The 25,842-nt window shown below is 38.4% G+C and overlaps 1 protein-coding gene across 1 annotated transcript in view; it reads left to right on the forward strand.

Moving 5' to 3' along the window:
- LOC148703500 (uncharacterized) overlaps positions 1–25,842 on the forward strand; it is a 66,393-nt gene continuing 40,551 nt past the window's right edge. Inside the window, exon 1 of the mRNA XM_089929764.1 lies at positions 1–90. Within this exon, the coding sequence (XP_089785890.1) occupies positions 1–90 (90 nt within the window). The remainder of the gene's footprint in view (positions 91–25,842) is intronic.

Here is a 25,842-nt window from a genome sequence, read left to right on the forward strand (position 1 = left end):
ATGGGAAATATTGAAACTGTACTTTCTAGTAGTATCGCTGCTGTTTTTTTTGCAGCTTTCGTTGTTGCTGGAAATGTAACAAGAAAAAATGTAATTGAACTTCGGTGAGCTATCATGAAAGGTTTCTAGTAACAAGAAAAGTCATCAAAAAAACCTCTAATCTATAACATATGCCATTAAGTTTGGGCTCAACCATCTATAACAGTCCATCTATCTCCCATATTGATGTGGCAGAAAATAAGCCCGATGACATGGCACGACTAGATCTGTCCAACAAAAGCTAATGTGGCATTTTGCATAGCCAAACTTGATCTACCTTGATCGATTTGAGAGCCAAGATGAGCAGACCAGAAGTGACCGACCTCCAAGGTCAAACATCACCCAATGTGCTAGGTAAAGCCTCATAGCTTAGCCGGACCGCTACTCGGCTTGGCAACCATCCTAAGTTGACCTATGTACTCTTATTTCGGACAACGATTTCAATGCTCCTATCATGCCAAGAGTTAAAGTTCATAATGATGAACCTGGATAGTTATAGTATGTGCCATAGCACAATCCAAGATGGTTACAACATATCCACCTATGTACTCTTATTTCGGACAACGATTTCAACGCTCCTATCATGCCAAGAGTTAAAGTTCATAATGATGAACCTGGATAGTTATAGCATGTGCCATAGCACAATCCAAGATGGTTACAACATATCTTAAGATGATTATGATGCAATCCTGCACTATTACAACAAGTCCCTTAGGAGATTTTGGATTCTGTGGCTATTAAAGGTTTGGAATTCGTCCATAAAAGGTATGATGCTAATAGTACTGCTATATTGAGACTCTTATTGGTCTCCTCCACCATTATCCATAAACTTTCTCTGACTTAAGTATCGGCGAGTTCTTTGACCTATTGCTATATTGCAGATCGATGGAGGTGATCCACATCAACAGTCTAGAGATCGATAACAACAAATTTACACTATATATGAGAAACTAGGTGAAAGAAGCCATGAAGCTCAGAAGAAATAACCACCAAGTGTCCACCCAGCTAGAGTCTCATGGTGCCCTACACGATCCTCAGAGATCTTGGCCTTCTGGATTGACTCTAGGAGCTGTCAGCGCCGAGTAGTTTAACTTGCTCATCTAGTAGGTGCAGGCTCTTATAGTGGTAGTGCAGAACCTGGAGCAGCAGATTGCTAACATCCAGCTAGCCAGCCGAACCACTAGAACTGCCTCGCATAGGGCATTGGCCACCCTTCTCTCAGGCTATTGCTACCAATCTCCAGACCATTGATGTGGATTACCGCCATAGATCTGCAAGACATCAATGGGTCAGAGAACTTGCTGGAGCTGACTTTATCTGAGCCCTCCGATGCTTAAGTTGGTGAGGGTGTGTTTTGTGTGGGAAAGAGAAGGAACATAATGATAATTTGGGATTCGAAGACTTTTGATTGTCTTACCCTCAATGCATAGGTTTTGGGACATATAAATAGCCATGGGTTTTGGATTAATGGATTTGGGTTGTATGATGACTGCTAAGAGATGTTTAGTAACGACTCAGGATTGCGTCGTAACCCCTTAAGATATGTTGTAATCGTCGAAAATTGTGTTGTAGCTGCTTGGCACGTGTTATAACCGTTCAGGCTCATAATTATGATTTTAACTCTTAGCATGATGAAAGGAAAGCATTTTTAAAGGGAGCACTAACGTTGTTGCTCAGGATAAAAGGATTCAGATCGGTTCAGGATGGTTGCTAAGCTAGATGTCTGTCTGGCCATGCTGCAAGCTTTATCCGGCACGTTGGACAGTGTCCGACCTTGGAGATTAGTCGTTTTTGGTCTGCTCACCCTGGCTCTTAGATTGGTTGGAGTTGGATTGCATCAAGGGGGCGTTTGGTAACCCCAACAGGATCACCACGGTGATCTAAGATCCCCGGTGATCCGAATGCTGGGGTGATTTGATCCCTGGTGATCTAAGATCAATGTGTTTGGTAGGCCATGGTTCAGTGATTAAAAATCTCTGGATATCCCTGATTAACTTGTTTGGTATGGTATGGGGATCCAGGATCGCTGACCACATAATACCATAAATACCCTTGATATATCTTAGATGAATTTTTTTTATGTATTTTTAATTCTCATGAATTAAAAATGTAAGTCAATATACTAATTCCTATAATAACTCCATAATTTTGTCACATATTCTACTTTTAGTAGCCCTTATCATATATTTATTAATCATATAAAATATATTATAATAAAATATTAATATATCTATCAATATATTAATTATTAATATATTCTATAAAAATATATTTATTACTCCTATAAATATTAATCTTATAAAAATATGTTATTTTTCATTATAGAATTAATATTTTTATTTATACTTATAACATATTTTTTTAATACTAATAATTATTTTGATTAGAAAAGTAAGGTAAATAGAAGTAATATAGTAATATATTAAATATTTTCATTACATAAATATAAAAAATGATAATATATTTCTACTAGAATTTAAAATTATCCTTCAATAATAATGGAATAATAATAATATGATTAGTAATATATTATAATATAATATATATCATTAATATAATATATAATATCAATAATATATATATATTGACATAATATATTGATGGTATGTTGATATATCAATTTTTTGCTAACTTGAGAGGTATTTTTGTCTTTGACTTTCAACCCAGGATCACTGTCCTGGGGTGATCTTGGATTCCCGACCTCAAGGACGGGTATCCCATCACCGAGTTGCGAGGTGATTTGAGGAGTGGAGGTGATTTAAGATCACTGCCACGTAGGATCACCATGGTGCAACCAAATACGGTGATCTTATCACCTCCACCCACATCACCCTTGATCTTAGGACGATCACCCCATACCAAACGCCCCCCAAGGGGTTGCCATTTCAGCCATAATCTAAATGAATCTGATTATGCCACATCGTTGGGGCCATTTTTTAACGCATCACGAGCGATACCAAAGGAGTGGCCGTCTTAACTCTTTCTCTGAGATAGGCTCTAGCTTTGTCAATCCCTGAAGAGAAGGAAAGTGAGAGATAAAAATAACAGGAATTAGCAGTATACTCCAAGAGTTTCCACTGCCAAGTATCAATTGCTTCCCTCTGCCTATTTCTCTCCTGGTGTTCTCTTTTTTCTTGTTGATAGAGAAAAGGCAAATGCAATGGTTAATAGCGGTAAAGAAAAGAATGAATGGACTAAGTAACTAAAATTGGATCGTTTTGAGAACTATGATAGTGCTATTATTGGAGATTTACTGAGAACTAGGTACATAAGGATCACACTTTCACAGCCTGGTTGGTCCTTGAGAGTAACCAAAGATTCTTGAATTTCTATATGTTCCTGACTGTGCCCTCCTGCACTCATCTGACCTAACAATGGACTGGGTGTGATATGCCATGGTGGCAAAGCGAGGCCAAGTGCTTATCTGGCCACCCCAGACAACCCCTACCAAGAAAAATGCTTTATTAGAGGTTCATTTGATATGTTCTCTTTGAGCAAAAAGCATCTCTAGTTCATCCATCCCCTTTTCTTTCTGCATGGATTCGAAACCCTCTTCAGTAATATTCTGATGTTAATAAAATGTTGCCATCAACCTTTTGGATGGCCAATCATGTGATTGTCTGTGTAAATATAACATAATTAATTGCTTAAATCTAGTTGATGGGAGGGCTTAGATTACTATGTACGTATTGAAATTAGATGCATTTACATTTTCTATACATCTAGGAAAGAAATATTGGAGATTGTGTAAGTATTATGTTGATTCAAATTCTTTCTTACTCTTGAAGAACAGATGGAGCTTCAGCGGCCAGAAAGATGCATCTGAGTCAAGGAATTGGTGCAGGTGTTTTCTAGAAGCTCCATGGAGGCCACAAGAGGCATGGTAGTCTCCCACCACATTTTTGCAAGAGCAGTGGGGCAATAGCTAGCCACATCCTACAACAGCTTGGGAAGATGAGCATCATTGAAATTGATCTACAGGGTGAGCATTGTGTGCATTAAAGTAGTATAATACTTAAGGTACATCATCTGGGTACCGAGTTCTATACTGATGCTTCCTTGTTAATATATCGGTAAGCCTGGTGTGGAGGCCGGTTCAGCTTTATCGAATGTCGATGCATTCCCTATAACAAAATATCAATATCGAACCAGTTTAGTATAGTACGTCTCATACTATGCCGGTTTAGTAACGTTGATAACACTTATTTCTAGTAACGTTGTTTTCCAGATGCTCCATGGAGGCCACAAGAGGAATGGTAGTCTCCCACCACATTTTTGCAAGAGCAGCGGGGCCATAGCTAGCCTCATCCTACAATAGCTTGCAAAGATGAGCATCACTGTAATTGATCCTAGAGGGTGAGCATTGTGCACATTAAAGTAGTATAATACTTAAGGTACACCATCTCGGAACCGACTCCTATACTAATGCTTTCTTGTTACTATATGGGTATGCCTGGTACAGAGGCCAGTTCAACTTTACTGAATGTCGATGCATCCCCCGTACCGAAATATCAACATTGAACCAATTTGGTATATTAAGTCCCATACAATACCGGTTCAGTAACGTTGATAACACTTATTTCAAGCTCTACACTTCTTTTTCTTTCTATAAATTATTGGATGATTAAATCTTCTTTCAATAATATGGCGCAATATTATTTCAGTGATGAGCCGTGCTTGTTTTGAGCTTCCACTGATTTTTGGAAGTAAAAAGTATAGTCTAAGCTTTCCAAAGTTATATCATATTGCAACTCCATAGGCATTATCTATCATGGCACTTCAGCAGGTGCATGATCCTTTTTTGAATCATTATACTCCGTCGAAGCATATGGTCTCATTTAGTAACGTATTATAACCAGAGGCTTCACATAACTTTTTTCAGGGGTTTTTGATGCCTTGTTATTCTATACGCACGTAGCTGACTCAGATTTGTCCAGTGGAAACTAATAGGTGCTTGTTCCAGTGTAGTTAAGGATATAGAAAATGAGAGAAAACAATTTTAGAGATAAACATAGCACCTCCCAATTCCAAAATTTTATGAATCTTTTTTTTTTGGGACAAATTTTTACAAATAAATCATAGCATTGAAATGCTTCCATAGCACAGAAATTGGAGAAAATTTACACAGTGAATGATGTCATGAAAATTGGTGCACAGTAGGAAGCAGCTATCTTAGTATTTATCATAAATCATAATTAAAGTCTACCAGCATTACTGTGTGGATAAGTGATGCTGGATACTTCATTGAAGTGACAAATGCGCCAGAATTATCATAAAACTCCTAAATTTGGGGTTTCACCAAATTCAGTTTGTTTCCTATAAATTGTCAATGTGCAACTTTATTGTTTTAATGATATTGGTGGGGATGCTGATTCTAAGATTCCTATTAGCCAGCTGAAATGTAAAGAGAAATCTGATTCACTAATCACCATATTAAGAATCATAAGATATGTTCTCATGCTATGGAAGCTGATTGTTTGCCAACGGTGAGGGCGAATGCGACACTGGCAGTGATTATGGTCCATTTTTGCGACCTTGAGCTCATGTGAATCATGGATTGATCCCATTTTCTGGTCGAACTTTTTAACAGCAGCTAGTTTCAATTTGTTCCCTAACCAGATCATGTAGTCCGTGATCAAAACCAGCATTGCCTGTTTAAGCATCAAAACAGGAGTTGTAATTTGGACAGGTTTGAACTTTGGAAATGGTATCCTTTTCAAACTATTGGTCCAAGATACAAGGCACCATGCTCCAGGATGAAGCTGTACTCCTCTCTTGTTGGGCGTTGATGGCAGCCTTTTGTGCGAGAAAGCAACAGCTCAGCGGTGGACTAGTCCAACAACAAAGCAACACATGCAAAGACGGAGAAAAAAGAGAGAGGAGGAAATGGAGTGATATTGGCAGTGTGTGCATGTGTTGCTTTGTTGTTAGACTGGTCCACAGCTGAGCTGGTGAATCTGGTCCAACTAATAATTTTCTCTCTTATGCAAGCTACTTAGCACAAACCCAACTTCAAATAATACAAATTTTTATTGGTCACCTCGAAAGTGTGCAAAGTTAGGAACTCTTAGGATCTTGAGGGATTGAACCACATACTCTTCTGCTTCTGAAACTCACTCTAGGCCTAAGTGTGCAATCATAAATGGAAAACACACAAAATCAAGAGAATACTTGGTCAATATAGTTCAAACAAAAAAAATACTTTTTCTCTTAAATGATGACTCATCAACCTTGGTCATCAAGGTCTCAGGCAAGGAGACATATGTCCATTCACATGAAGGGCGAACGCAAAGTAATGGCTTTTGTGCAACGTCGAAAGCGAGGGACTATTTGGCATTTGCATTATTAATTGGTTGGCAAGTCGTGCAAATGCTCTATATGCAAGAACAAGATGGAGAGTTTTTTCTTGGTACTTCTGTACTTTGAAACATTTAGAAGCATTGGGAGAAGATTTCTGATGTGAATAAAGTTAGAATAACTCAGATACAAGAGGGAGAAGGAAGAAGAAACTACTCGATAGTTTCTGATGAGAATTCTTGTTTCTTTTCCAGAGTGTTAGTGGTTATCTACTTTTCTCCCACTTGATTTACCTATTTACATTTTCTCATGATAGCGGCCATACTTGCGCTCCATTCATTTCTCATGCGTGTGGCAGCCATGGCATATTAACAAACAAGATAGATAAACATTTTATTCTAATAGGGAGGATGAATGAGGGCACGATGTGGAATACTTTGCTTTGAGATGCCCTCGAGGTCTCTCATCGATGAATATTTTATGGTTGCAAGACTAACGGACACTGCCAACCTATTAGTCATATATTATTCGTGGATAATTGTGTTCTAATCTCAAAAGCAAGAATTCGGGACAGTAGAGCTTCATCAACATCATTAGCACTATGCTTGCTGTCATTAGCTATGCTTATGACAACTAGGATATAATCATAAGCCATGCTATTGTCAGAAAAATTAATTGACCCAAGATGCGCGCTCGTGCGTCTTGGGCTGCACCTCCACGCGGGCACGCGCTGACACCAATGGGTGCCTGCTGGCGCCCGCTGACCGCGGACACGTCAGCAAAATCATCCCAAAAATTACGTAATTGCACCTGTAAATACCCCTATAAATACTCCTATAAATACCCCTTAATTTCATCTCTTTTGGGACACGAAAAATTAGAAAAAAATACCAAAAAAATTCTAGAGAAAAATTCTTCCTCTTAGCCGCTTCTGATTTTTATTTTTGCAATTCTATTCAGTTTATTTTATTCATTTTATTTCGTTCTTCGCTGGATCTGCAAGTTCGATCGGGTCTGATTTGGCTTCTTCCGAGATGCACCGAAGAAGAAGTTTAGGGTCGTCGTATCTCTGAGGAGGCTTGTCGGGATATCCGTACGTAGGGGCAAATATTTCTTTGGAACAGCATCTACACGCTTCGATCTACCTTCAATCAGGCTATTTTCTCTTACTTTTGTTTTAAATTTAATATTAGTAGATCTGTAGGATTTGCAATTTTATGATTTAAATTTATTAAATGAATAGATTTATTTTATCCTAGAATAGATTTCTTTTGTGATAAAATAGATTTATTTTGATATCGAATAATATATATATATATATATTATTTCTTTTAAGAATTTTTATTAATCGTAATTATAGATTTATTTGCTTAGTCAGGTGATATATTGCTATCCATCCAAAAAAGTGTTTCTTTATTTTTTTGTTAGTAATAAATAATTCATTAAATCCTTTATTGCAATTGTGACATATTAGATTTTAATTACAATAATTATTTTGCTGGCACAAAATTAATAATCACTTATTCTAAAAAGGTAAAAATTTGCTTAACCTCTAAGAGGTTTATCATACCTCCATTTAAACTCCTCAAGAAGTAATTTTCAGATCCCATTCAAACGAAAAATTCAGAAATTGGTTGATTCACAATAACTAATTCATTGAATTGACAAATTAGATCTCAATTATAATAATTGATTTGCTAGCACAAAATTAGCGATCAATTATTCTAATAAGGTAATAAATCTTATAATTCATTGAATTAACATTTTAGATCTTAATTACAATAATTGATTTGCTAGTACAAAATTAGTAATCAATTATTCTAATAACGTAATAAATCTTATAATTTATTGAATTGACATTTTAGTTCTTAATTACAATAATTGATTTGCTAGCACAAAATTAGTAATCAATTATTCTAATAAGGTAATAAATCTTATAATTCATCGAATTGACATTGTAGATCTCAATTACAATAATTAATTTGCTGGCACAAAATTAGTAATCAATTATTCTAATAAGAAAATAAATCAATTCTAATATATAATTCATTGAATTGACATATTAGATTTCAATTACAATAATTGTCTAGCTAGCACTAAATTAATAATTAATTATTACTAATTCGAAAAATTCAAACAGAAAATTCAAAAATTGGTTAATCCATAATAACAAATTTAAGTTTGCACTTAGGCTTTGGTAAAAATTAAATTTGTATGATTTCTAGTGATTATATCCAATAACTAATAGTGTCAAAGATAAGCTTGTCAAAAAGGTATACGTGCCTAATAAAGGCTAGTACTTAAGTGAGCCTAGTGCTCCATCACCGATCTGAAGCTGATTTGGCTATTATTTTTTGGATATATCAACTAGACATTCAAAATTTAATACAAATTATAGTACAATTTGTTGACATAAATCTTTTGCCTTCATTCAGGTTTCTGTCTCTTTTCTATAATCTTGAACCTATGGCCTCTAACACTAGTGACCACCTAAGTGCCAAACCTAAAAAATTTGATGGCCATAACTTTAGGAGGTGGCAGAACCAAATGTAGTTCTGGCTCACCACATTAGGGTTGATCTCAGCTATAGGTGAGAGCACTACTGAAGTTGATAAAGGGTCCAACCCAACTACTTCACGACCTGCTACTCACCAAAATTCAAATACAAACTGGAGTTCATCCTCCTCCCATATTGAACCTTCTGCTTCCACCAGCACACCCTCTAGGACTCCTGATGAGATAGACTATCATTGCATCCATAGAATCTTAAGTGTTCTTTTTGAAAGGTTGTATGACATTTATTATACAGCCAAAAGTGCCAAAGAACTCTCGGACACCCTAAATAGCAAATATGATTTTGATGATGCTGAGGTAAAGAGGTTCAAGGCCTCCGACTTCAATAACTTTAGGATGGTGGACTCAAAGCCTATGAATGATTAAATCCATGATTTTGAAGTCCTGATCCACCAGTTTAGGGTTAATAGGACCAATTTGGATGAATCATTCTAGGTAGCCTATCTGATAGATAAACTACCTAATTTCTGGTCTGATTTTGCTAAGACTCTGAGCCATACCCAAGGAGATCTCACCGTAATCCAAGTTTTGAACTCGATTAGAATTGAAGAGCAGCATAAGCTCAGGAGCAAAACCTGTACTAGACACAAGAATAATGTTTATAATGTAGAGGCCCCACCTAAAAAAAATCAGAACCGATCCTTCAAAAATAAGCATTACAAAAAAAAACCTACCATCTTAGAAACCCTAACCACCACAATGGAAAACCAATCCAATCCCAGGAGTAGAAGAAGAAAGAAGAAGGTGGTGTTCGTTTCTGTTATGTGTGTGGTCGGACCAACTATTTATCTCCCCAGTGCTTCTATAAGAAGATTGCACCTCTTTAATCCAAGAAGAAGGGTCCACACACAACCAGTGCTCAAGTCAACATGGTGACTTCCGGCGCTTGCTCTTCTAAGACAGCTTTCAGGTCTGCTTCCTTCACTCCTGATGTTAACGTGACTTTACAAGCACTTGATTGGTGGATTGATACCGGAGTTGGTATTCATATTTGTTCGGATCGCTCCTAGTTTTCTTCTTACCAGGTCTCAAGTGGAGGAGTTGTGATCATGGAAAACAGTTCGGAGGCGCGTGTGTTAGGAGTGGGACGTGTCGACTTAAAACTTACTTCTGAAAAAGTTCTATCCCTGCACAGCGTCCAACATATTCTGATCGTTAGGAAAAACCTAATTAGTGGTTCCTTGCTTATCCAGCAAGGCTATCGTCTTATTTTTGAGTCCAATAAAGTTGTAATTTTGCATGGTGTAATGTTTATTGGAAAAGAATTCCTAAGTGAAGGATTGTTTAAGTTGAATGTAATAGTTCCTTCAATAAATGAAAATTCTTTGATCATGAATATAAAACCTCCTTCTATTTGGCATGGTAGATTAGGTCATGTAAATTATAATACAATTAAGTAACTAATGAACCTAAATTTAATACCAAAAAGTGATATTAAGAATCATGAGAAATGTGAAATTTGTGTAGAAGCCAAACTCCCTAGGAAGCCTTTTAAATCTATTAATAGGGATTCAGATCTATTAGAATTGATCCATAGTGATGTTTGTGACTCTGATAAAACTTCTAGGAGAGGTAACAGATACTTTGTAATCTTTATAGATGATCTATCCAAGTTCTGTTACATATACCTAATTAAAACCACGGATGAGGTGCTCAGCAAATTTAAGATTTTTAAGATCGAAGCTGAGAACCAACTGGAAAAGAAAATTAAAATCCTTAGATCAGATCGGGGAGGTGAATATACATCTAATGATATAACTCGATTTTGTGAAGATCATGGAATCATTCATGAAGTGACTGCTCCCTATTCTCCCTAATCAAATGGAGTAGCAGAAAGAAAGAATAGGACTTTAATGGATATGATTAACTCTATATTTATAAGCTCAGGAGTACCAGAGAATTTATGGGAGGAAGCTCTAGTTTCAACCTGTTGAGGATTCATTCTAAAAATAATGATCTAACCCCATATAAAGTTTGTAAACAAAGAAACCTAATCTTAGCTATTTGAAAGTATGGGGTTGCTTGGCCAAAGTAAAAATACCTGATTTTAAGAGAAAAAAATAGGGCCTAAAATAGTGGATGCCATATTCATAGGATATGCAGCCAATAGTAATGCCAATAGATTTTTGGTGATTAATTCAGAAGAAAATGATATTAGTAACAACACTATTATAGAAGCCAGAGATGCAACGTATTTTGAAGACACTTTTCCACTTAGAACTAGAGTAGATAGTAGTATAGCTACTATATCTGTTGGCGGAGGCCTGAGGTGCCGAGTCAACGTTGGCGGAGGCCTGAAGGGCTGAGTCAGTCCCGCCGCCTGTCAACATGGATGCGCTGGAGGAGTAGGGTGAGTTATACCACTAGAGGGTCCCTGAACCCACTGGCGAGGCTCTGTCGAAGTCCGGCGTTGGACGAGACTTGGTCGGAGTCGACTCGTGGTGCTATGGGCCCCTGCGCTAGTTTAAGGAAATAAAGTTGCGCCTTCACTAACACCTGCGGGTTTTGGTGTAATGGTAGCGCTTGATCCTGACAATTGGTATCAAAGCCATAAATTTCGAGTTCGAAACCTAGGCATCACGTTGGGGGGGGGATTGTTGGCGGAGGCCTGAGGGGCCGAGTCAACGTTGGTGGAGGCCTGAAGGGCCGAGTCAGTCCTGCCATGTTGCCCAAGGTGACAACCCAAGAGGGGAGGTGAATTGGGTTTTCTAAAAATTATGTTCCCTTTTGAATTGAATGCAGCGGAATGATAAGATGTTATTTACTTAAGCTCTAGGCAATTACAAGTAAAGCAGTGGAAAATTAAGCTAGAGCAATTATATTATGGCTTTAGGGTGCAATTGATCTAAAATCAACTTATAGTTGTATGATCAATTTTAATCTATGTGAATGGTAAGAATGGAGTGGAAGCTAAGTAAGTTCTAAACAATCACTTATAAATCATTTGGAAACAAAGCTAGAGATATTACACAATCAAGTATGAATGTAAGGCATGAAACATAAGAGATAAGGCATCACAAACACAAAGATGTATAGTGGTTCGGTGCACCCCAGCACCTACATCCACTTCCCAAGACCTCTTGGGAATTTCACTATAATCCCTCAGATTACAGCCGGTTGTTTTACAACCTCACAACCTAACTTGTTGTTTTCACGAGATCACAACGAACTCGGTCGGTTTTCACAGGCTCACCGACTAGAACCAACCGATTGTTTTTCGGGTTCACAATCAACCCAGTTGGTTTTTCCAAAGGCTCACCAACCACAACCTTACAACGATTGTTTTCTGGGTTCATAATCAACCCAGTTGGTTTTTCCAAAGGCTCACCAACCACAACCTTACAACGTTGGTTTTATACTTGGCTTACCAACAAACCTTAACCCCTTGATTCAATCCCTTGATTGAATCAAGTTACAAGATATTAGAACAAGAGTTTAAAACAAATACAAGCTTCTTAAACAAGCAGATATAACAATGTAAACAAATAGAGTAACGAGAAGAAGCCCTCAAACAAGTTTTGTAGATAAAGGAACTCGGCTTCTTCTTTACTTGACCCTCTTCTGATTTCACATGAGGTAGAGGATCACTGAGGCAGCACACAGTTGGAGAGAAAGCTTTGGGATTCACTCGGATGCTCTTCTTCTCTCACTTTTGCTTTGAATGGCCCTTTTGTACTTTTGGAAGGTTTCTCTTGAAATCTTCTTGAAATCTCTTCCTATGTGTTCTCTCCCACTTGTTGGAAACCCGCCCATGCCGCTGATATTTCAAAACAAAAATCAGATGGCAGCGGAAAGGGGGCATGTGCGGGATCAACGTTCATCGCATGAACGTTGTTTCGAGACCTTTCGTAATTAGGTAAGAATTAAAACTTTTAAAAACATTAGGAAGATCAGATCTTCACCTTGCGCGGGTAGATGATCACCGCAAATCTGAATTCGTGGTTTTTGGAAGAGGGTTCGCTTGAAGCCGTTCAAACGTCCGGCCTCTACGGGTATCCACACGAAGTAGAGGACCGATCAAATCTTTCTTGTCTTTCCGGGGTGCTAGCTCCCTTGCAAAGACTTCTTTTGATGGCTGATCTCCTCTCTTTCAATCAACCCTTGATTGTGCTTGAGAGGAGGAAGAAGAAGGATGAAGAAGAGGAAGAAGAAGAATCCCCACGCAGCCTTCTTTTCTTTCCTTGCGTTGGATGAATGAAGGGAAGGGGAGGAGGACGCCAACTCTTGGACTTTTCTTCTCCCTTTGCTTGCGGCTGAACCAAGAGGAGATAGAGGGAGGTGGCCACGGCTTGAAGAGGAGAAAAGCTTCATCTAGGGCGCCGGCCCTAGTCCTCCTTTAATAAGGATGAAGGGCTCCTACAAGTTAGGAGCCCTTGACTACTTTCCAAGAGGGGGCGCCGGCCCCCTCTCTTCATGCCGCACCTAATCAAGGATGAGAGGGGCTCATGCCCCTCTTACTTGGTTAACCCAATCCTCTTCCAAAGAGGATTAGGTGCCCTTCTCATGGTTTAGTCCTAATCTAATTAGGATTAACCAAATCATGAATCAATCGGGTTTAATCTATGCTAGTCCTAATCCAATTAGAACTTGAATGAACCATGACTCAATTGAACTCTTCAATCCTAATCCAATTAGGAGTCATGTTGATTCATTAGATTAATAATTAATTAGGACTTAAGGAATCCTAATCCAAATTAGGACATATTTAATTTTGGTCCTAATACAATTAGGACTCTATTTGAATCCGAAGTCCTAATCCAATTAGGATTTCTAGGAATCCTATTCTAAGTAGGAATCCAAAGATGAATTCAAAATCCTAATCTAATTAGGATTGTAGGAATCCTACTCCAAGTAGGAATCCCAGTCCTACTCCAAATAGGATTCCCAGTCCTAATCCAATTAGAACTCTAGGAATCCTACTTCAAGTAGGATTTGTGATTTAAGTCTAATTAATCAATTCCCATTCCTTCTTCAACTTCTTATCAATCGAATTGATTGCTCGTGATTCATAATTACTTTTCAACCATCGGATCGGTCAATACTTCTAGTGTGTGTGACCCCATAGGTTCTATTCTGACTGGTAGTGAGATATATTGTGATCTCTATCACTTTATCATTGCAAACTCCTTTCAATGGGTTGGAACGATTCCAACTCAACTCATTAGGGTTTATCGATCATCAAGATAATCCCTATGAGTCCTACCATCCACCAGTGACAGCTAGCAGCATGTAGTGGCTACCCAGTAGAATAGAAAGATGAACCTCTAGGTGCAGTTGTCATGTGATACAGTCCTACTATCGTGGATCCCTACAGGACGGAGGTCATGGACAACTCGTCAAACCCCATCGTCTGTCATATGTCAAGATTTATTCGACTTGAGTTCGATAGTGGAAAACTCTTTTTTCACTTTATATTACTGCCTTGGCCAAGGTCTTAGAACTCAGTCTAACAAATCACATAGGATCACTCCTCTTCTATCAAGGTCGATAGATTCCTTATAGGTGCATACCCTACTACTACAGTGAACTTACTGCAGCCAATCTACACTGCATGGACCCATATGGCTAGAGACCATGTATGTGTGCAGTCAAACTACAATAACCTCACTGTGAGCAGCCGAAGCACCGCAGGTCAAAGGACCAGTCACACTACTGCAACATCAAGCAAGTCACTGACGAGTGGATAGACATCCAAGTGACTTCTTGTATTGGTCACGCTCAGTACCCTTGTTCTCTAACAAGCACCTGCACTATTACTTCAGTGTCCCTACACTGTGGACTCAAGTCTCGTCCATCCAGAAGGAAAGTGATCTGTGCACTGATCGGATCGATCACCGTCCTCGTAATGATCCATTGATCAGGAGTATTTAGAAATTAATCACCAATGATACACGGCTCAAATTCTCAACTCTTGAGAATATGTATCATCATCTTATTAATTTTTTGGACGATTCATAGACACATAAATAATATGAATGAAAAGATGCCTTTTATTTATTCAATAATAAATAGTCAAGTACAAAATTATGTCCCTAGAATCAACAATGTGTCAGCCAAATTGGCTTCTAGGGCATACATCTAACAATCTCCCACTTGCACTAAAGCCAATTGGTCATATATCTTAGGCCCATCTTCTCAAGGTGGGCTTCAGTCTTTTGCTGACTCAGCTGCTTAGTGAACGGGTCTGCCACGTTATCCGCGGAGTCTACTCTCTGCACCTCTACATATTTCTTCTCAACATAGTCGCGTATGAGATGGAAGCGCCGCTCTATATGCTTAGACTTCTGATGAGACCTTGGCTCCTTAGCAAGGGCTATGGCGCCATTATTATCGCAGTAGAGTGTTATGGCATGTAATGTCATCACGTCCAACTCTGCAATGAATTTCTTGAACCAGAAGCCTTCCTTAGCAGCTTCAGAGGCGGCGATGTATTCAGCTTCCATAGTAGAATCAGCAATGATCGGTTGTTTAGAACTCTTCCAATTTACCGTACCACCATTGCACAAGAACACATATCCAGATGTTGACTTCTTGTCATCGACATCAGTCATGAAGTCTGAATCTGTGTACCCTTCTACCTTTAACTCTGATGATCCTCCAAAGACCAAGAATAAATCTTTAGTTCTTCTCAAGTACTTAAGAATATTCTTCACAGCTGTCCAGTGTTCTTCACCTGGATTCGACTGATATCTGCTTGTGACACTCACAGCAAGGGCTATATCAGGTCGTGTACATAGCATGGCATACATGAGGCTCCCTATTGCCGATGCATAGGGTATCTTGCTCATGCGTTGAATCTCTTCAGATGTGTTGGGGCACATCTTCTTGGAGAGATGAATTCCATGCCTTAGGGGTAAGAGACCCCTCTTGGAGTTTTCCATGCTGAACCTCTTTAGCACCTCCTCTATGTACATCTTCTGTGAAAGGCCAAGCATCCTTTTAGATCTATCTCTATAGACCTTTATTCCCAAAATATAGGATGCTTCCCCAAGGTCTTTCATGGAGAATTCTTTTGACAACCAGACCTTAACCGAGGTTAGCATGGGAATATCATTCCCTATTAGGAGGATGTCGTCCACGTACAGTACGAGAAATATGACAGCGCTCCCACTAACCTTTTTGTAAACACACGGTTCCTCTTCATTTTTGATGAAATCAAACGTTTTGATTGCGTCATCGAAACGAGTGTTCCAACTCCGAGATGCTTGCTTTAGTCCATAGATGGACCTTTGCAGCTTGCAGACTTTGTGATCTCCATCACTGGAAGTGAAACCCAAAGGCTGTTCCATATAGATATCTTCATCAAGATGTCCATTCAGGAATGCAGTTTTCACATCCATCTGCCAGATTTCATAATCATGAAATGCTGCAATGGCAAGCAATGTTCGGATGGATTTTAGCATGGCTACAGGTGAAAAGGTCTCCTGATAGTCAATGCCTTCGCGCTGACTATACCCTTTCGCCACAAGTCTTGCCTTATAGGTCTCTACCTCTCCATCCGAACCTATTTTCTTTTTGTAGATCCATTTGCATCCAATAGGTACAATACCTTCTGGTGGGTCTACTAAGGTCCAGACTTGGTTGGAATGCATGGAGTCTAACTCTGACTTCATGGCTTCCAGCCATTTCTCGGAATCGATATCAGATATTGCCTCGTTGTAGGTTTTAGGATCCTGTATGTGATCCCTATCTCCCACTAGGAACATTTCCTCGGTATCCTCTTCTAGTATACCTAAGTATCTATCGGGAGGATGGGAGACCCTACTAGATCTACGAGGTGGTCGAGGGACATCGTGTACTGGCTCTGTATGAATGGGTTCAATAGGATCCATGACTCGTTGCTTTTCAGAGACTTTCTCTTCAAGCTCAATTTTCCTCCCACTGCCTCTATCAAGGTTAAACTGATTTTCCAAGAATATGGCATGACGGCTCACAAACACATTGTGATCCTCTGAGACGTAAAAATTGTATCCTAATGACTTTTTAGGATATCCTATAAAACGAGCACTTATGGTCCTAGCCTCTAGTTTGTCTACCTGTAGTCTCTTGACGTGGGCCGGACATCCCCAAATCTTGAGATGACCAAGACTTGGTTTCTTACCATGCCATATCTCATACGGTGTGGTAGGAATGGATTTAGAGGGAACTCTATTCAATAAATAAATCGATGTGAGTAAGGCATCTCCCCAAAGGAACATAGGTAAATCAGTGAAGCTCATCATGGACCTGACCATATCCAATAGGGTCCGATTCCTCCTTTCTGACACCCCGTTGAGTTGAGGTGTACCCGGAGGTGTCCACTGTGAGACTATGCTATTTTTCTTGAGATAGTCCCGAAATTCTCCACTAAGGTATTCTCCTCCTCGATCTGATCGAAGAGCCTTAAGAGGTTTTCCAGTTTGTTTTTCTACTTCATTCTTGAACTCTTTGAACTTTTCAAAAGATTCAGACTTGTGTCTCATAAGATACACATACCCATACCGTGAATAATCATCGGTAAAGGTAATGAAGTACGAATAACGTCCCCAGGCTAGCACATCGAATGGGCCACATACATCTGTATGTACTAGGGTAAGTATTTCAGTGGTCCTCTCCCCATGTCCTACAAAGGGCAATTTAGCCATTTTTCCTTGAAGACAGGACTCGCAAACTGGATATGACTCGAAAGTCAATGAGCCGAGAAGCCCATCTTTATCCATTTTGTTCATCCTATCTTCTCCAATATGGCCAAGTCTGAGGTGCCACAAATATCTTTGGTTTATCTCATCTCTGGATCTCTTGGACCCTTTGGCACTCACTTCTTGCTCGGTAACATTCACAGATACATCCATATGTAAATGATAGAGACTGTCAATCATAAAACCACGTGCGACTATTTTATTTCTCAAATAAATAGAACAGCAGTCTTTGTCAAATGTAAAAACATGACCTTCCTGTGCTAGACATGAAACAGAATTCAAATTTCTGCTAGCAACAGGTACATAATAACAGTCTCTAAGTAATAAACTAAAACCAGACGGTAGTCGCAGATGGTAGGTGCCCACAGCCACAGCAGCAACTTTTGCCCCGTTGCCAACCCGAAGGATTACCGCACCTTCCGCCAGCCTTCTACTTTCCTTTAGACCCTGCATGGTAGTGCATAGATGAGCACTAGAACCAGAATCTATAACCCAACTAGAAGTAGAAGAAACCGTTAGATTAGTTTCAATTATGAGCAAGTCTATACCTTCTGAAGGTGTGTCACCTTTCTTGTTCTTCAGGCTCTCGAGGTATGAAGGACAGTTTCTCTTCCAATGGCCGTCGACATTGCAGTGGAAACATTTTCCTTTGTCATTAGCCTTTTTCTTTTGAACTTTCTTCTTCGGCTTTTTGTCTTTCTTCTGCTTCTTAGCAGGCTTCTTTTTCTTCCAAGTAGACTTTCTCTTGGAACCAGAAGTCAACTCAGCAGCAAGGACATTGCCCCTTGAACTTTTCAAGGCTCCCTCAGCAGTTACCAACATGTTGATCAGTTCAGTCTTAGTGCATTCAATCTTATTCATGTGGTAGTTTACTATAAACTGACCAAATGAATCAGGAAGTGACTGTAGGATCAAATCCACTTGTAATTCCTTGTGCATGTTCATCCCGAGCTTCTCAAGCTCCTCAAGGTCCTTGATCATGGTCAGATCGTGATCATGGACAGACTGCCCTTCGCGCATCTTTGTCTTGAAGAGCCTCTTGGACACTTCAAAACGAGCTGTGCGACTCTGCTCACCATACAACTCTTGCAGGTGTGCTAGTATGTCCCTAGCAGTCTTGAGATTCTCATGCTGGCATTAGAGTTCATTGGACATGGATGCCATCATATAGCACTTGACTCTAATGTCATCATCCAGCCACCTTTTATGCATCTCACGCTGAACATCGGTAGGACGTGTTGGTAGTGTGGGGATATCTGAATCGAGTATGTAACCTATTTTCTCACAGTCCAAAACAATTTTGAGGTTTCTAAGCCAGTCTTTGTAATTGGTCCCGGTCAGTCGGTTGGTCTCAAGAATACGGGTCAAAGGGTTTGAAGCTGACATTGTATCTGCAGAGAGTAAAGATTCTAGTTAGACTTTTGTACTTGATCCTAATCTGTTCTAAGGTCTTTTAGAACAAATGTAACTCCCACTATTTTCTCGAATCCCTCACACTCCTCTGGTAGGGAAACGGAAATCCCATACGACTAGGGTTTCTAGTAGGTACTGCGGTCCCACCAATTTACATGCCACCTCACCTAACAGTTATTGGTGACACATAGATTGATGAATGTACAACTCTTGTACAATGCTTCTCAAGCATGTTGTAGTGTAACTTGGTCTCTAAGCCATGAAGACCTCACCTAACAGTTATTGGTTCCATTTCTTAGTTAAGTCAGACCCACCGTATAACCGTAGGAATAAAGTCGTCATTGGGTCCTCACCTAATAGTTATTGGTGCCCAACCCCACCTTTACCCTACAACATCTCATGTCTATAGAGAAGTCTAGCCCCCCGATGCAACTTGACCACTGTGTCCAGCCGAGACAAATCAACATCAGAAAGGCCTTAGCAGCTCTACTACAGTGGAAGACGTATTGACTTAATATTGGTTAATCAGGTCTTAGTGTTTGCAACTTGAGCCCTTCATAAGAGGTAATCGAATAATTGGCCAGGTAAGCAGGTGGGAGGCTCCCCTTACTCAGAGAGTAAGGTCCTAATTAAGTAACCACCTTTCATGCTTTCCTAGACACCAATTAGATCAATTAATCTAATATGACTTGCTCATGTCGGTTGACTCTCGACTTGATTGAGGAGGTTTTGATTTAGGTCTCAATTGGGTTTGCTACATCACATGTAAACCTATCTACCCGACTCGCATTCACATCACATGCAAACGGCATATCACAGGCAGTTATAATCGCAGCATCAAATTAAAGCTAAACTTTAAATAGGTGATGATCATGGATTCTAGTTAGGTCGTATTACAAGCACATGCACGTCAATCGATCAACTGGTCTTCAACTCTTGAATTGGTTCCAAGCCTCCTTGATTCGATCCTTGACCAACTCTTGATCCAATCGCCATCAACCGTTTAGACCCCTGTTCATCTCATGCATCGTCTTCGACTTGATCGTTGACGTACATCACATCACAGAAATACAACCAGATGTAAAATAAAAATAAAAATAAATTACATCTCCTTTTAGGAGGCACGCAGGCCTCTCAAAACATCAAATAAGATGCATGCAAGCATCTGAAAAATTACATGACATCGCAGATCACATCGCAGGTCATTACATTTGATACCAAAAGGGTTTGAATCCTATGATCATCACCATATGCAACAATTATAATTTTCAGATATAAAAACTAACTGATTATGTCATGACATAGGTTGCTGATCATGCTAATCATGATTCTAAACTTTGTAATCTCATTAACAACGCAATTAGAATCATCATTTTATCACATAAAAATCAGCATGCAAAAATCAGCACCCCTGAAAAATCTGCATGCAGAAATTTTCAGCATACATGATCATTCAATTTTCAGATCTAATAAGCCTTTAGATATTTAATTCTTACCTTAATCTACGAAGCCTAGGCTCTGATACCACTATTGGGAACCCGCCTATGCCGCTGATATTTCAAAACAAAAATCAGATTGCAGCGGAATCGACATAAGCGGGATCGACGTTCATCGCATGAACGCTGTTTCTAGACCGTTCGTAGTTAGGTAAGAATTAAAACTTGTAAAAACATTAGGAAGATCAGATCTTCACCTTGCGCGGGTAGATGATCACCACAAATCTGAATTCGTGGTTTTTGGAAGAGGGTTCGCTTGAAGCCGTTCAAACGTCCGGCCTCTACGGGTATCCACACGAAGTAGAGGACCGATCAAATCTTTCTTGTCTTCCCGGGGTGCTAGCTCCCTTGCAAAGACTTCTTTTGATGGCTGATCTCCTCTCTTTCAATCAACCCTTGATTGTGCTTGAGAGGAGGAAGAAGAAGGATGAAGAAGAGGAAGAAGAAGAATCCCCACGCAGCCTTCTTTTCTTTCCTTGCGTTGGATGAAGGAAGGGAAGGGGAGGAGGACGCCAACTCTTGGACTTTTCTTCTCCCTTTGCTTGCGGCTGAACCAAGAGGAGATAGAGGGAGGTGGCCACGGTTTGAAGAGGAGAAAAGCTTCATCTAGGGCGCCGGCCCTAGTCCTCCTTTAATAAGGATGAAGGGCTCCTACAAGTTAGGAGCCCTTGACTACTTTCCAAGAGGGGGCGCCGGCCCCCTCTCTTCATGCCGCACCTAATCAAGGATGAGAGGGGCTCATGCCCCTCTTACTTGGTTAACCCAATCCTCTTCCAAAGAGGATTAGGTGCCCTTCTCATGGTTTAGTCCTAATCTAATTAGGATTAACCAAATCATGAATCAATCGGGTTTAATCTATGCTAGTCCTAATCCAATTAGAACTTGAATGAACCATGACTCAATTGAACTCTTCAATCCTAATCCAATTAGAAGTCATGTTGATTCATTAGATTAATAATTAATTAGGACTTAAGGAATCCTAATCCAAATTAGGACATATTTAATTTTGGTCCTAATACAATTAGGACTCTATTTGAATCCGAAGTCCTAATCCAATTAGGATTTCTAGGAATCCTATTCTAAGTAGGAATCCAAAGATGAATTCAAAATCCTAATCTAATTAGGATTGTAGGAATCCTACTCCAAGTAGGAATCCCAGTCCTACTCCAAATAGGATTCCCAGTCCTAATCCAATTAGAACTCTAGGAATCCTACTTCAAGTAGGATTTGTGATTTAAGTCCAATTAATCAATTCCCATTCCTTCTTCAACTTCTTATCAATCGAATTGATTGCTCGTGATTCATAATCACTTTTCAACCATCGGATCGGTCAATACTTCTAGTGTGTGTGACCCCATAGGTTCTATTCTGACTGGTAGTGAGATATATTGTGATCTCTATCACTTTATCATTGCAAACTCCTTTCAATGGGTTGGAACGATTCCAACTCAACTCATTAGGATTTATCGATCATCAAGATAATCCCTATGAGTCCCACCATCCACCAGTGACACCTAGCAGCATGTAGTGGCTACCCAGTAGAATAGAAAGATGAACCTCTAGGTGCAGTTGTCATGTGATACAGTCCTACTATCGTGGATCCCTACAGGACGGAGGTCATGGACAACTCGTCAAACCCCATCGTCTGTCATATGTCAAGATTTATTCGACTTGAGTTCGATAGTGGAAAACTCTTTTTCCACTTTATATTACTGCCTTGGCCAAGTCTTAGAACTCAGTCTAACAAATCACATAGGATCACTCCTCTTCTATCAAGGTCGATATATTCCTTATAGGTGCATACCCTACTCCTACAGTGAACTTACTGCAGCCAATCTACACTGCATGGACCCATATGGCTAGAGACCATGTATGTGTGCAGTCAAACTGCAATAACCTCACTGTGAGCAGCCGAAGCACCGCAGGTCAAAGGACCAGTCACACTACTGCAACATCAAGCAAGTCACTGACGAGAGGATAGACATCCAAGTGACTTCTTGTATTGGTCATGCTCAGTACCCTTGTTCTCTAACAAGCACCTGCACTATTACTTCAGTGTCCCTACACTGTGGACTCAAGTCTCGTCCATCCAGAAGGAAAGTGATCTGTGCACTGATCGGATCGATCACCGTCCTCGTAATGATCCATTGATTAGGAGTATTTAGAAATTAATCACCAATGATACACGGCTCAAATTCTCAACTCTTGAGAATATGTATCATCATCTTATTAATTTCTTGGACGATTCATAGACACATAAATAATATGAATGAAAAGATGCCTTTTATTTATTCAATAATAAACAGTCAAGTATAAAATTATGTTCCTAGAATCAACAATGTGTCAGCCAAATTGGCTTCTAGGGCATACATCTAACACCACTTCCTTAAGTTCTCCCATAGCTATCCCCTTGATTTTATAGCTTTGGATGGCGTGCGAACAAAGATCTAGCCGTTAGAGACAAAAATAGAGCCGTTGGAGTTGAGAAAAAACTAGCCGTTATGCCTCCCAGCGTGCTCGAGTCGACTCGGCTGAAGTAGGAGTCGACTCGTGAATAAGAGTCTGCCGGCACTGTAGCTGGGAGTCGACTCAAGCACTGTAGCGCTGAAAATCAACTCTCTATCTTTTTGTCTGTTTTCAGTCGGAGTCGACTCGCAGAGTTTCGGAGTCGACTCGAGCACTGTTTCTTGAAACTCCAGAGTGCCAGAGTCGACTCTGACTTTCCAGGAGTCGACTCGAGGACAGTTCTTTTAAGTTTTTCTTTAGAATTGTCCCTCCAACTTGAATCCTTTGAACTTGAACTTTGGGCCAATGAAGTGTAGCTTTCTTCTAACTTTTCTTGAGAGCTTTTGAGACCTTCTTGTATTTTTCAACTTGCTATATTCCTTGCAAAACAAATTATCTTTCTTCTTGCAATACAAACATTAGTAATTATACTTCAAGATTTTGTGATCATCAAAATCAATCTTTAAATCAATCTTATGGTCATCAATCTCCCCCTTTTTGATGATGACAAAACTTGGAGTATGTGCAATATAAAATATATTATGTTCTAGAACTAATGCATAGCTAAGTTGCATGAAGTAGAAAACATATATCTTTAAAATATACTTTATGATAATGCTTTAGATTTAATCAACTTAACATAATCAACACATAAAGCATTATGAGCATATACTCAGATATTTCTCTCCCTTTTTGACAACATCAAAAAGGTTGCAAGATAATGAAACATTAAGCACAAAGATAATAATACTCAAATATTTCTTTTCCTTACTGTACTCTAATTTTCAGTTAATACATGTCAAATTATTGCAAGAATATGAATCATATAACTTAAGTCAATAATGTCAGAATAAGATTAATTAACATAGATCAGAGCCAATTAAGATGATTTCAGAGCAAATTATAATGAGAGCACATCGAATGTGATTCCAAAGATAGTTTTCAAATCAAGTATAGGTGGAACCTTTTTCATATTAATTCAAGAAGTATCAAGAATGATATTCAAAGAAAGCACGAATGGAAATCAATTTTTTTTTAAAGATCTTTAATAACAAGTATGAAAGCTTGTTCATTTAAGATCTTTTGCCCAATATATTAAGTATTTAGCAACATGAGAGCAATTTAATTAATTTTCAGAGTATAAGATCAAAACAAAAAAAATATAACATCATATTGGATCATTAATTCTTAATGGCTTCAAAGTTCTTGTATGATAATAAAAGCATTCGGGCATAAATACCAAAACATGAATTCATGCACTTTATGATATATCTTAGAGCATACATAAAATTCAAAGCTTTGAAAGTTCTTTTAGAGCTCTTTTAAAGACTTTCTTTTATTCCTTTAAAAAGAAGCACATTTTGATACATATAAAAATGAATTGGCACAAAATTGAAGTTCTAAAGAGCAAGCTAATAAGAACTCATTAATGAATTCCAAAATAGATTTTCTAATAAAGACAGATGGAATTCGTATTCAAATAATTTTCAAAATAGCTAATTTGCCAATTAGGTGTATTTTACCATCTATAAATCTATCACATATAGTAGTTACTTTAAATTTGTGTTCATAAGAAATACTGAAGGAAATTTAGCTCAACACATTATTCTCCCCCTCTTTCATTAAACTAGAGACTCTTAAGATCAACTGTTTGAATTGTAATTTGGTTCATGATTGATGCACTAACCAAATAACAAGCCTTAAGGTGTATCATACAGATTTTCAGATTTAAATTTCAGATGATACATAATGGAGAGTATTAGAATCACTTCTCATTTAGTATTCTTTCTCTCTCCTTTATTTATGGATTTATGCGATTAAGCTCCATATGATCCCTCCTCCTAAAAATTTTCTTTCTCCTCCTTAATTGAACATTCCATTTAAGAGTTTAAAATTTGAAGATAATTTTTAATAAAATATTCAAATTGTCAATCTTGAAAATATATGTTCTATAAGTTTCAGCACAGCTTATACTAATGAGAGCATATTGAGATAAGACAACCTTTATAAAACTCAACTCAAGATATAGGCTTTATATAATTAAGACAAGTAATGGCAACACAAGGAGGTTCATCAAAATCAATTCATAAAAAATTCAAGGTATGCATCATATGATGGTAACTTTTGAATAAGATGAAGAAGGATTGATATGTCTAAAGCTCCCCCTCAAAAGATGCATTCTTCTTTAATCATTTTTTTCTTTTTGTTGAATTTCAGATTTTAATGATGAGCATGAATAAAACTGAAATTCTATGATATCAGGAATGTAGAGTGATCTAGAATTATTCAAAATTTATAGCAATCACTCTTTTTAATCTTTTAAGAACAAGTTATGCTTCCTCTTAATCTTTGAGAAAATGTTCTGAAATATTAATAAGAAATAATTCATTTGAAGCTCAATTTCTTCCAAAAGCAATTACATTTTCTTTCTTTTAATAGTCATTTGAGTGAGCTGAAATGTTTCTAGCTTTAAGATTATTCACTCTTTTAAAAATGGCCTTTTTTTTGGTGATGGAAGCAACAATCATGCAGAAAGGGATATAGAAGATCATTCAAGTGAATGTTTATAGAATTTAATTTTTTACTCATAGATTCATAGCAATGTATACATGAAATACAATGAATCTTTTTAATATCAAAGTAAAGTCATATATTTAGAAACATTTGTTCGCAATCAAGATCATTGAAAAATACATCATTTAAACCAATTTTAGTATACTTTAAAGATAAGAAATGAAATGTTTCAGATGCGTATCAGAGCAATCAACCAAGGCATCAAAATTAATTCTGTTTTTCTTAAGTTAAGATTTTTTATTTAGGAATCATATTGAGTTATTCTC

This window comes from Phoenix dactylifera, chromosome 1, assembly GCF_051530095.1.
Source record: "Phoenix dactylifera cultivar Ajwa chromosome 1, Ajwa_hap1_PhDact_Kaust_v1.1, whole genome shotgun sequence".
NCBI lineage: Eukaryota > Viridiplantae > Streptophyta > Magnoliopsida > Arecales > Arecaceae > Phoenix > Phoenix dactylifera.